This window comes from Myotis daubentonii, chromosome 3, assembly GCF_963259705.1.
Source record: "Myotis daubentonii chromosome 3, mMyoDau2.1, whole genome shotgun sequence".
Taxonomy (NCBI): domain Eukaryota; kingdom Metazoa; phylum Chordata; class Mammalia; order Chiroptera; family Vespertilionidae; genus Myotis; species Myotis daubentonii.
Genome location: NC_081842.1, coordinates 219514374 through 219526784, shown reverse-complemented (window position 1 = coordinate 219526784; position 12411 = coordinate 219514374). Strand labels below are relative to the sequence as shown.

Below are 12411 nucleotides of genomic sequence, written 5' to 3'. Positions count from 1 at the left end.
GCGGCAGGTGGACAGCGCGCAGCCTGGAGCAGACAGCCCGCCCCGCCCGCCCGCCGGGTGCTCGCTGCGCCCTCCCGCCGCCGCCGGGTCGGGGCTGGCGCTGAGCTCCGTGCAGGCGCCCGGGTCTCCACGCATCCGGCTGCAGCCCGGCGGGCGGGCGGCGGGCGGCGGGCGGCGGGGGTCTGGCCGGCGGGGCAGGTGCGCTCCCGACCGGCCTGCGGGTGCCATGTCTGGGCGCTGCTTGCTTGTGAGTGTGTGTTGGGGAGGGGCCCGGGGGGCGGTGCTGATAGATGATCCCCGCCGCCCCCCGCGTCCAGAGCCAATTGAAGAAACAGGCGAAGGTGCCAGACAGACTCCCGGCGGGCGCCGCGTGCGGAGCTTGGCAAACCCGGGCCTGCCCGGCGGGCGCCCTGGCCATTGCTCTGTGGCCTGACTATCGCCATCCCAGCCGCCAGCCGCCGGTGCAGGGCGGGGGCGCGGGCCTCCGTCTGCAGGCTTCCACCTGCTGGCGGCCACCCTGCCCTTCCTTTGGCCCTCCCCCCCCCCCCCCCCCGCAGGCCTCACGCGGGTCCGGTCTGGGCTCCCCCCTCGCCCCGCCCCCCGCAGCCTGTCCACTGTCTCAGCCAGGCCGCCCCGACAGGCGCCTGTTGATCGTCCACCCCGGGCGCTGATTGCAGCAGCAGCAGCAGGGCTAGGGGTGCAGGGAGAGGAGTGGCTGCCTCTGTCCGCCCAACTCCTGGGCAAATGTGATCACCTTTTTTTTTTTAAAAAAAAAGTGATTTAGTCCCCACAGCTTTTACGTTTTTCCCAGTAGAAGGTTCACAAGTAGGGGAACAGCTCACTTGTACACGGTCCGGCGGCCGGTTTGTGAAGAGCTTTGCCCCCCGACACAGCGGACCCAGGCCACTTGTCTGGTTGCGGTAAAGGCTGCAACTGGGAAACCGCCTTTAAATGTGTATTATGTTTGTTGATCTCAGAAACAGGGAGAGGGAGACGGGGACAGACATCCATGATGAGAGAGAATCACCGATCGGCTGCCTCCTCCTCGCCCCCCACTGGGGACCGAGCCGCAACCCGGGCCTGTGCCCCGACCGGGAATCGAACCCTGACCTCCTGGTTCACAGGTGGACGCTCACCCACTGCGCACGCTGGTGGGGCTGAAACCAGCTTTTCATCCATTTTTCTGCAGGCTGGCTGGCTGGCTGCCAGCTGGGGTGGCTGTGGTCTGTGCTGGCGATCGCTCCCGGTTCCCAGTAGGACGTCTTGGTGGCTGAGCAAGTTTGAGGCCCAGGAACTGGAAGCGAAATGGCCGGTTCGCTGGCGCCAGGCCGGTGTGTGTTCTGAGGTGAGTTCCGGTTTTGCTGCAGCACGACCGTCACACGAGTCCTGACGCCCTGGCAGCCTGCGAGTCGTGGCCGACATTCGCAGCGACAGCCTCTGGGTGGGTTTGGGCGCCCGGCCTGTGGCCTCCGGGGCAGCTGGCCGAGCACAGTGTTTCTGGTAAAGGAAGAAAAAGAAGTGACTCTGGGGGAAGTCCCCACTGGAATGGGGCCCCCTTCCTGGCCCCTCCCGGCTGCTGACCCTCCGCACGCACCCTGGTGGGGCCTCCCGAGGTGGGGGGTGAACTCGGACCCCAGGACCCGGTGTCAGGTGGAGGCCAGTTGGCCATGTGCTGGGCTCCAGGGTGGACGGCGATAAAGGCCGGGCAGGGACGTGGGTGGAGGAAAGCGGTGGAGAGGCCTGGAGCACACCCGGCCCGCCTCACGAGGGGCCTCGGGTGCTGGTGCTTCTGAGGCCGGGGGGACGGGCGCCCCATCGCTGTGGCAGGTGTGGAGGAGGGGGCAGCGGGCAGGCGTTGCTGGAGGCCCTGCTCAGGCTCCAGGTGATGCCACGCTGAAGCGGAGGGCAGACCCCAAGACCCCGGGGTGGGGTGTGGAGGGGCGGTGACAGGAAGGCTCTCAGGCCGCGGGGGCCCCAGAACAGGACCCTCCTGTTCTCCACTGTCCTCAAGGGGTGTTAGTCTGGGCAAGAGAGGTGAGGGGTGGGGGGGACCCATGGTTAGTGCCCCGACCTGGGGGTGTCACATGTGGGCTCCCGAGAGGGTCAGCCCTGAGGGGGGGTGGTTTCCTGGCCGGGGGCTGGAGAACTGTCTGCTGAGCTAAAAATACCGGGTGTGAAGACATCAGGTACTGGCCGGAGGCGCCCTGGAAACCCTACCCCGCGGCCCACAGGCAGCCATTCGCCAGCCGAGTGAGGCCTGGCCCTGATTTCACAGGTCCTGCCAGGCCCCCACCCCACTCTCCATTCTGTGCCCACCCTTGAGGGCAGGGCCCTGCTCGGGGTGCCCCTGCCCCATGGCTTGTTGGAGATGGTCCTGCAGCACATGGCGGGGACCCGGGGGCCAGCAGACAGGCAGGTGTGGCTGCCAGCAGGCTGGGCCGAGCCCCCAGGGCATGCCACCCTGTCTGGCCACAGCACTGGCTAATGGCACTGGGGTCCTTTCCTGCCTGAGTTCGTTTTTTTTTAAAAAAAATAAATTGTTATTGATTTCAGAAAGGAAAAGAGAGAGAGAGAGAGAAACATCAGTGATGAGAATCATGGATCGGCTGCCTCCTGCACGCCCCCTACTGGGGATCGAGCCCACAACCCGGGCCTGTGCCCTGATCAGAATCAAATCCGAGACCCTTCAGTCCTCAGGCGGACGCTCTATCCACTGAGCCACACCAGTGAGGCTGCCTGAGTTCTTTCTCTCGGGGTGGGGCCAGTTTCTGGGCTCTGCAGTGGGGAAGCTTCTGCCAGCAGGAGCGTCAGCTGGGCCCAGGCGTCCACCCTTGTCTGTCGCTGGGAAAGAGGCTGCCCTGTCCAACTGCAGCTCAGCAGGTGCATCGGGCGGGGAGGGTGTGAGGGCCGGAGTCAGAGCGAGCGGCAGCTGCTGGTGGAGGCCCTGAGGCCACCCGTGGTGGCCTGCCATGCCCGACTGCCACGGTGGCTGCCCAGGACCCTCCCCCTTGCCGGGTGCTGGCACCAGGCCCAGTCGGAGGTTCTCAGGGGTCACTCCTGATGTGGGCCCTTTGGCTGCAGTGGCCTGGGGGCTGTGCTCCTGGCTGGAGCCCGCAGCAGCCTGGGGCCTGGGCGGTCATCTTGGTGGAGATCACAGGGGAGGGGAGGGCAGACGGCAGGGGCGTGGCCCAGGGGGCGAGCTCCGGGCAGACCAGCACGGAGTGGCATTTCTGGGGAAAGGCTCCTGATCAGTTGTCGGTCAGAGGGGCTCGTCCTTTTCAAAACGTCCCCCTGTTTGTGGAAGCCCCAGAGGCCCCGGCTGGGGAGGAAGGCGCCCCCACGGGGACTCTGCCCGCGAGGAAGGGGACTGGCCGAGCAGCTCGTACCCTGAGACTACGAAGGTTCTGCGCTTGGACCCTCAGGCTGCGCACGGACCCAGGACCCTCCCACCCTGTGCTGGATGCAGGTCTCAGAGTGGGTGGGGCAGAGGGTGGGCCCCTGCTGCTGCTGGAGCAGGAGTCGGGCAGGGAAGCCTGGCCACTGCCTCTCCTCACTGCCCGTCAGCGGCCTCAGCCGGGCCGGTGTTCCCTGAGCTGGCCAGGCCCGGAGGGCCGAGTGTCGGGCTGGGGGTGCCGCAGAGCCAGGCCCGGGAGCAGGGCCGGGGGCAGGGGGATGTGGCCTCCCTCTCTGGACTGGCCTCAGTGCCCGGTGCTGGGCAGTTGTCCGGCTGCACCCAGCCCTGCCCTGGTGCCCACCACGCCTTCCCCCTGCAGAGCCCTGACCCCACGTGAGGTCCTGCGCACCCCACAGGCACACTCCCCGGAACGGAGTGGTGGCCGCCTCACCTCCCAGGGACCCCTCAGCCTCTCCTGCAGGTCCCGAGGCTCCTCTCTCAACTGTCTTCCAGGCCTTCATGTTGCGCAAGAGCCTCTGGAGGAGCGTGTAGCGGGGCACAGGTCACGGTGAGCCCAGCGTTCCAGGTGAGCAGGCATGTATCTACTTGCAGGTCAGGGGGTAGCACCTCCCTGGGCCTGGGGCCCCAGGGCCACTTCTGCCTCTGCCTCCGCCCCCCCACCCCCCCTCCAGCGCCTGCATTTGCTTGTCCTGTTGGTGGCCTTTCTGTAAACGGGGCCGTGGCGGGCACACACCGCCAGCAGCGGCCTGGCGATCAGCCCGTGTGGTTTGGCTGTTGGGGGGGCCCCTGGTCCAGTGTTTTCTCTGGGGTGTCTGCTCTGCTCGCTGAGGCGGGTGCCCTTTTCACGGGGCAGGTGCAAGCCCTTCGCGGGACGAGCTGACTGCAAACCGGGCGGGTGGGCCCCGCCCTTTCAGTCTCTGGTGTCCCCAGGAGCAGCCGTTCTGAGCGGCAGCCGTCCACCCGTCAGTCACTGCACCGTCTGTTTGCTCCGTCAGCTTTGCTGTCTGACCTTCCACTGCTGCCTGGAGCCAAGTCCACTCGATCCTGAACACCCAGCACTGGGCCTCCTAGTGGCCACGTGCTGAGGGGACCTCCCCTGCCAGGTTTGTCCCCTGGTCCCAGGGGTCCACGTCCTCTCCTGGGGATGCCCCCCACCCGAGTCACCACAGGGCGAGTCTCGGGGCAGCTGGAGGGACCCTTCAAGGGGCCCACCCACCCCCAGGACGTGCCACCCCCACCGTTAGGCTGCTCTCCCCGGCTGCCCCCACCCCTCCGTGGGCTGCGGGCCTCCTGCGGTCCCCAGCCCGCGTGTCCACCACGCTTCTCCCCGCATCCCTCCCTCTCGCTGGGTGCCTGCCCGCTTTCCCTGGCAGCCCCACTGTGGCCTGAGGGTGCCCTCTGCCTGCAGGTCCCGGAGCAGCGCCGCCCACCATGGACCCAGACCCCCAGGCGGGCGTGCAGGTGGGCATGCGCGTGGTGCGGGGCGTGGACTGGAAGTGGGGCCAGCAGGACGGCGGCGAGGGCGGCGTAGGCACGGTGGTGGAGCTCGGCCGCCATGGCAGCCCCTCGACCCCTGACCGCACCGTGGTCGTGCAGTGGGACCACGGCACCCGCACCAACTACCGCGCGGGCTACCAGGGCGCGCACGACCTGCTGCTCTATGACAACGCCCAGATCGGTGCGTGCGCGGGCCGGGCGGGGGGCGGGGCGCGCCCACCCCCCCTGACCCTGCCCCGCCCCCAGGCGTGCGGCACCCCAACATCATCTGTGACTGCTGCAAGAAGCACGGGCTGCGGGGCATGCGCTGGAAGTGCCGCGTCTGTGCGGACTACGACCTGTGCACGCAGTGCTACCTCAACAACAAGCACGACCTGGCGCACGCCTTCGAGCGCTACGAGACGGCCCACTCCCGCCCGTGAGTCTGCGCCCCTGCCGCCAGGCTGCCGCGGTGCAGGCGACCCTGGCCAGCGCCTCCGACACCGACAGCCCTCGGCCCGCAGTTCCGGAGTTGCCTCTGCTAACTTCCCCAGGGGCAGGGCAGGCCTTTCTGGGCCATTTCCCTGAAGAATGGCCGAGTCATGGTCACTCTGGCCTCCGTCCGCTGGGGAAGGCGACTATGTCCACTGAGCAGGTGGTGCCATGGTCCTGGTGCCACCCCCAGAGCCAGGCGTGGCTCCCCAGTGTAGCCATGGCGGGCACTGAGGTGGCCTGTGGCCTGTGTGGCCCTGCAGCCAGCATCCTCTGTGGAGGTCCTGGGCTTGGCAGTGGGCAGCCCACGCTGGGCCAGCCCCAAGGCACACGGGGCAGGAGCTGTGGTCTGGCTGGGAGCCTCTTTGCTGTGATGGGGTTGGGGGGGGCGAGATTACGCTGGGGACAAGGCTGCTGGGTTGGGGGCACCCAGAGAGACCGTCCCTGTTCCCTGTGTCCTTGACACTCACACGCCCACATGTGGCCAGAGACAGCGCAGGGTCAGCTGTCTGGGCACCTGTGGCCGAGCCTGCATTGCCTTCCTTCATTGCCCAGGCTGGCCCTCCCTGGACCAGGCCCTTGGGGGGGCCTGGGGTGCATCGGGGAGGCCCCTGGAGGAACATGGTCAGCAGGCTCCAGGCCGAGTGTGGAGGGTCCAGAACTGCTGGGCAGCCGTCCTGGGCCCTGGGCGCCGGGAGCGAGGCTGGGCAGGGCAGTGGCCGGTACCGTCACCGCCACCGTGCATGGCCCAGGTCACACTCTCTTGCAGGGTCACACTGAGTCCCCGCCAGGGCCTCCCACGGATCCCATTGAGGGGCATCTTCCAGGGGGCCAAGGTGGTGCGGGGCCCCGACTGGGAGTGGGGCTCACAGGACGGTGAGTGGGGTCCAGGTGGGAGGTGGGGGCTGGGCTGGCACTGGCTGTGGCTGGGCCTCGGGGCACGGGCTTAGCCGGCTGGTGGGGCACTGTCTCCAGGAGGGGATGGGAAGCCAGGCCGAGTGGTGGACATCCGTGGCTGGGACGTGGAGACGGGCCGGAGCGTGGCCAGCGTCACGTGGGCCGATGGCACCACCAACGTGTACCGTGTGGGGCACAAGGGCAAGGTGGACCTCAAGTGTGTGGGCGAGGCGGCCGGCGGCTTCTACTACAAGGACCACCTCCCGAGGCTGGGTAAGGGCCGCCCGGCCGTCCGGCCTGGCCGAACCTGTGTGGGGTGGGCTGGGCTGGGGTCTCTGGGGGTGGGCCCGGGGTGTGGGGGTGCCGCCTGAGCTGGGCCTGCGCCTGCCTCCAGGCAAGCCCGCAGAGCTGCAGCGCCGGGTGAGTGCTGACGGCCAGCCCTTCCAGCCCGGGGACAAGGTCACGTGTCTGCTGGACACAGACGTCCTGAGGGAGATGCAGGAAGGCCATGGCGGGTGGAACCCCAGGATGGCGGAGGTGAGCTGCCCCGCCCGCTAGCCCTGTGCCCTCCCCTCCCCCTTCCCTGGACCCCGAGCCACAGCCTCCACGACCGCCACAGTTCCTGGGACAGACCGGCACCGTGCACCGCATCACCGACCGCGGGGACGTGCGCGTGCAGTTCAGCCACGAGACCCGCTGGACCTTCCACCCGGGGGCTCTCACCAAGGTGCATGGGGGGCGGGGCGAGCCCTGTCCATTCCCTCCACACCCCTCCGTGGACCTGCTCATCCCTGAGGAGGAGGAGAGGGCTTAGGGGGTTCAGGTGTGAAGAGACGGAGGAGGGCCAGGCGCAGCGCTGGCAGCTGGGCAGAGCCCGAGGAAGCCACCACAGCTCCACGGGCAGGAGCCACGTGGTGGCTTTACTTTCTCCCGTGCCCGTGGGCGCTGCGTGGGGAGCGTGTGGGATGGTGACGGTACGGGAAGGCCCAAGGACAGAGGGTGGTGCTTGGCCCACGGCGGCGGGCTGGGAAGGGGCACCTCGAAGCAGGACTTCCCAGCTGGGAGGGGGACGTCCACAGATGGGGGCCCTGGGAAGGAGTGGGTGCCAAGGAGGGGGATGTGCTGTCACCAGCTCAGGACCTGAGGGGCCTCCAAGGAGGGTGTGTGGGGTCATGAGACAGTTTAGAGCGAGTCACATGCAGGTGAGGGAACAAGGGGGCGTTTATGGGTGGGGAATGGGCCCTGGTCCGTCTCCTGCTCTGGCCCTGCCCCTGGTCATGCTGGGGCCACACCCCACGCCTTCTGCTCTGGCCATGGCCACGCTGCCTGCTCCCCATCTGTGCAGGACAGGCCTGTCCTGGGTGTCCCACCTGCCGAGAGCTGGTTTGTCTGGTCTGGATCCGCTGCTGCCTCTTCAGCTGTCACCCCTGGGGCACAGGGACTGAGCTACCCAAGGCTGCCCTGGTCACCAGTGGCCTTGTCCAGCCAGACCCTTCGGTTGTGTTTCTGGTCAGGGGTTAGGGTCAAGTTCAGGCTGGCCTATCCTGTGGAGCAGCCACATGGTCAGGGCCCCTCACCGGCCTCTCTCTCTCAGCACCACTCCTTCTGGGCGGGCGACGTGGTGCGGGTCATGGACGACCTGGACACGGTGAAGCGGCTGCAGGCTGGGCATGGCGAGTGGACAGATGACATGGCGCCTGTGAGACCCCCTCCCTCCCCTCCCCCTTCCTCCCTCCCCTCGCCTCCCCTCCTCCCTGTCCTCCCTCACCCGCAGGGAGACCGGCCTGTGACGCCCCTCTCCTCAGGCCCTGGGCCAAGTCGGGAAGGTGGTGAAGGTTTTCGGAGACGGGAACCTGCGTGTGGCGGTCGGCGGTCAGCTGTGGACCTTCAGCCCCTCTTGCCTGCTGGCCTATCGGCCTGAAGAGGACGCCAACCTGGACGTGGCTGAGCGCGCCCGGGAGAACAAAAGTGCGGGACCCAGCAGCGGCCGCCTGTGTGAGGGGGGTGCTGCCCTGGCCCCTGCCTCACCTCTCCCCCTGCCCCTCCCCTGCAGGCTCCCTGAGCGTCGTCCTGGACAAGCTTCGAGCCCAGAAGAGCGACCTGGAGCACCCCGGGCGGCTGGTGGTGGAGGCGGCCCTGGGCAGCGTGGCCCGGGCGCTGGACCTGCTGCGGAGACACCCCGAGCAGGCAGGCTCCTGGACCCACCCTCGTCCCAGGCTTGGCCCACCCCAGGGCGGGGAGCAGGGGCCAGGAACTGACCAGCAGTGCTCCCGCAGGTGGACAGCAAGAACCAGGGCAGGACGGCCCTGCAGGTGGCTGCCTACCTGGGCCAGGTGGAGCTGCTGCGCCTGCTGCTGCAGGCCCGGGCGGGCGTGGACCTGCCCGATGACCAGGGCAACACGGCTCTGCACTACGCAGCCCTGGGGTGAGGCCTGGCGGCTCGGTGGGGGCGGGGCCCGCAGTTCTGCCAGTGGGCACAGCACCCTCCCGCCTCCTCTCCATCAGGAACCAGCCCGAGGCGGCCCGCTTGCTCCTGGCTGCGGGGTGCCAGCCCAATGCTCTGAACGACACGCAGAGCACGGCACTGCACGTGGCGGTGCAGAGGGGTTTCCTGGAGGTGGTGAGGGCCCTGTGTGAGCTGGGCTGTGACGTCAACCTGCCAGTGAGTGCGGGGTCCCCCGGTCCTATCCCTGGGGTCAAAGAGCCCTGCCGCCAAGTGACCGCTGGCCCACCACCGACAGGACGCCCAGGCCAACACGCCCCTGCACTATGCCATCTCTGCGGGCGCCGGCGCCAGTGGCATCGTGGAGGTCCTCACGGAGGTGCCGGGCATCGATGTCACCGCCACCAACAGCCAGGGCTTCACCCTGCTGCACCACGCGTCCCTCAAGGGCCACACGCTGTGAGTTTGGGGTGGGCACCCAGCCCGGAGCAGGCGCCCGCCACGCTGCTGGGCCACTCTGGGAGCCCCCGCCACCCAGACACCTCCCTGCTCCACAGAGCGGTCAGGAGGATCCTGGCCTGGGCGCGGCAGCTGGTGGACGCCAAGAAGGAGGATGGCTTCACGGCCGTGCACCTGGCCGCCCTCAACAACCACCGGGAGGTGGCCCAGATTCTCATCCAAGAGGTGAGGACAGAGCCCCCGCTGCCGGGGTGGGAGTCAGGGTCCACGGCGGCCCCAGGCTGAGTCTGTGCCCCCCCCCCCCCCCCGCCCCGCCCAGGGCCGCTGTGATGTGAATGTTCGAAACCGTAAGCTCCAGTCCCCGCTGCACCTGGCCGTGCAGCAGGCCCACGTGGGGCTGGTGCCGCTGCTGGTGGACGCTGGCTGCAGCGTCAACGCCGAGGACGAGGAGGGCGACACGGCTCTGCATGTGGCCCTGCAGCGGCACCAGCTGCAGCCCCTGGCGGCCGATGGGGCCCGGGGGGACCCGGGGACTCTGCAGCTGCTATCCAGGGTGAGCAGGTGTGGGGCTGGGGCTGGAGAGGTGGGCCGTGCACCTGGCTGCAGGACCTGAGTGACTGCCCACTCCCTCTGAGGGTGCTTCCTGGGAGCCAGGCCCTGGGGGGGGTGGTAGCCCCCAGGTCAGCCGTTTGCAGGAGGTGTCTTCTGTCCTGTCACCTAGTGTGGCCTGCATCCCTGCGATTCTGTGCCCCTGAGCAGCCTGGAAAGGGGATGGGGGTGTCTCAGCATTCACCCCTCCCTCAGGGGCTTTCCCTGCCGCCTCCCCTCTGCCCCTGCTTGGGGCAGCTGGTGCTCCCTTGAGGCCTGCCAGCCTTTCCAGCCTCTGTCTGCCCCCAGCTGCAGGCCTCGGGCCTCCCAGCCAGCGCAGAACTGACGGTGGGCGCCGCAGTCGCCTGCTTCCTGGCGCTGGAGGGCGCGGACGTGAGCTACGCCAACCACCGCGGTCGCTCCCCGCTGGACTTGGCTGTGGAGGGCCGCGTTCTCAAGGCCCTGCAGGGCTGTGCCCAGCGCTTCCGGTGAGCCGGGGCGGGGCGAGGTGGGCGTGGTGGGGCGGCACCCCGCGGCCTGGGCCCTGTCAAGCCCCCCCTCCACCTGCAGGGAGCGGCAGGCGGGCGGGGGCGCGGCCCCAGGCCCCAGGCCGGTGCTCAGCACCCCCAGCTCTGCGTCCAACCCGCACGTGGCCGTGCCTGCAGGGCCGGAGGCCGCCGAGTGCCTGGTGTGCTCTGAGCTGGCCCTGCTGGTGCTGTTCTCCCCGTGTCAGCACCGCACCGTGTGCGAGGGTGAGTGCGGCCCCCGGGGCGCGGGGTGAGGAGGAGGAGGGGGCGGCGCGGCCCCGCCCAACGGCGCCCTCCCCCCGCAGAATGCGCGCGCAGGATGAAGAAGTGCATCAGGTGCCAGGTGCTCATCAGCAAGAAGCTGCGGGCAGGTGGGTCGGTGGGCGGGAGGAGCAAACTCGGGCCCCCCCCCCCCCCCCCGTCCCGTCCCGTCCCGCTCTAACCCCCACGGCCCGCGCCTGATCCCGCCGCAGACGGCACGGAGGTGGCCAGCGCGGCCCTCGCGCCCGGCCCGCCGCGGCAGCTGGTGGAGGAGCTGCAGAGCCGCTACCGGCAGATGGAAGAGCGCATCACCTGCCCCATCTGCATCGACAGCCACATCCGCCTCGTGTTCCAGTGCGGCCACGGCGCCTGCGCGTCCTGCGGCGCCGCCCTCAGCGCCTGTCCCATCTGCCGCCAGCCCGTCCGCGACCGCATCCAGATCTTCGTGTAGCCGCGCCCCGCCCTCCTGCTCTGGGGCCACGTCCACCATCGCCCTCGAGAGCCCCCCGCCCCCTGTTTTATAAAAAGAGTCACGAACTTGGCCGCCTGGTGCCCGTCTTTGGGGAGAGGGGCGCGGGCGGGTCTCGGTTCTTCCCGGACAGAAACACCAGCGGTCCCGCCCCTCCGCCCCGAGCCCAGCTGTGGCCTGCGCTTCGGCCAGACGTCCCGCCTCACGTGTCCTGCCCGTCCCAGGGCTCCCGGGCCCAGACGCCAGCCACCGGCAGAGAAACCTTCCGGGCCCAGGCCGCCTCTCGCGACCCCCGGCCCCTCCCCCTTCCTCCTGGGCGGGTCCTGGAGACGGGCTTGGGCCACAGCAGGGCCGCTTCTTGCTGAGTTCGGGCCCAGGATAAGCAGGGCAGGGGAGGGGCCCGCAGGGTCCAGGAAGAGGAGAGGGCCGGGCGCGGGGCGGGAGGGCGGCTTTGTCGGGCAAATACTTAGCCACGCAGAGGGGACGCTGCTCCAGCTGGGCCCGGCGGCAGCGCTTTCCAAGAACCACCCCAGACGCTCCCCCGGAGCCTGGCGGCTGCTCACCAGGCTCTTGGCGCTGACCCCGCTGGCCGGCGCACGGCTGTCACTCTGGGCTCGAGGCCTGGATGGAGAACGGGGAGGGCCCGGACCCTCGGCCTCGTCTGGCCCAATCCTCCCACCCCTCTGCCAGCCAGAGCCCCCTCCAGCTCCCAGCCCTCTCCTCCCCCCTCAGTCTACGCACCCCCCCCCCCCCGTTCCCCCAGCCGAGGGGCGCCTTTGCCAACACCCTGCCTGGCTGGCCTCACCCCAGCTCAGTCTGAAGGCCGCCCCGTCGAGTCTTCCGGCCTCAGTGTCTCCCACCTCCCACCCAGGACCACTCCGAATTGGGCCCTGGGCCTGGCTCTGCTGGGAGAGAGCCCAATGGGGGATTCCTAGCTCCCCGCAGCCCCTGCCCCTGCGCACCGCACCCCACGTCCCTTATGGGGTCCCTCCGCGAGCCTCTACCAGCTCTCGGTGCGACCCCTGCAGATCCCCCCTCTCCTGGCGCCACCCCCAAGCCGCTACCCCGCCTCTCCCCCCTCAGCTGCCGGACTCACTTGCCACGTCCCTCCCGCGTATCCCCGCCCCTCTAGCGGGGACCCTGCCCGGCCAGCGCCGGCGGGACGTGTCCTGGGCTGGCCTGGTCGGAGGTTCCACGCCTGGGTCTCATTCCGTGTCCAGGGGGTTGGGGATTCCATTGAGGAAAAAACCTCCAGTCACTCAACCCCTGCCCGTTTGGGGCCCCAACTGACCGTCCCTGCTGGATGCTGAGCCCCTGGCGTCTGTCCCTCCCTGACAGCCGGGTATCTTCTTGCGCCTCCCCCACCCACACCCCCCGCCCCAGC

The 12411-nt window shown here is 69.2% G+C and overlaps 1 protein-coding gene and 1 long non-coding RNA gene across 3 annotated transcripts; one reads left to right on the top strand and one right to left on the bottom strand.

Moving 5' to 3' along the window:
- Nucleotides 1–1190: 1190 nt before the first annotated feature.
- Nucleotides 1191–11099, top strand: MIB2 (MIB E3 ubiquitin protein ligase 2). 2 transcript variants are annotated; one of them, XM_059691563.1, is made up of 21 exons: nucleotides 1191–1345; nucleotides 3908–3980; nucleotides 4411–4518; nucleotides 4824–5093; nucleotides 5159–5330; nucleotides 6153–6259; nucleotides 6359–6553; nucleotides 6675–6817; nucleotides 6900–7007; nucleotides 7875–7979; nucleotides 8086–8248; nucleotides 8334–8467; nucleotides 8557–8705; nucleotides 8786–8942; nucleotides 9022–9182; nucleotides 9281–9407; nucleotides 9502–9735; nucleotides 10080–10258; nucleotides 10341–10522; nucleotides 10603–10668; nucleotides 10771–11099. In XM_059691563.1, exons 4-21 carry the CDS (start codon nucleotides 4847–4849, stop codon nucleotides 11007–11009), a joined length of 2868 nt encoding a protein of 955 aa, XP_059547546.1. In that variant the 5' UTR covers nucleotides 1191–1345; nucleotides 3908–3980; nucleotides 4411–4518; nucleotides 4824–4846; the 3' UTR covers nucleotides 11010–11099. The 2 variants fall into 2 exon arrangements, with proteins under 2 accessions (XP_059547546.1, XP_059547547.1); XM_059691564.1 differs by lacking the exon at nucleotides 6900–7007.
- LOC132231796 (uncharacterized) lies at nucleotides 1461–12405 on the bottom strand. Its single transcript, XR_009452142.1, has 2 exons — nucleotides 12124–12405; nucleotides 1461–1497 (listed from the first exon to the last, which is right to left on the bottom strand). It is a non-coding gene; the product is annotated as an uncharacterized LOC132231796 (long non-coding RNA).
- Between the last annotated feature and the right edge of the window lie 6 nt (nucleotides 12406–12411).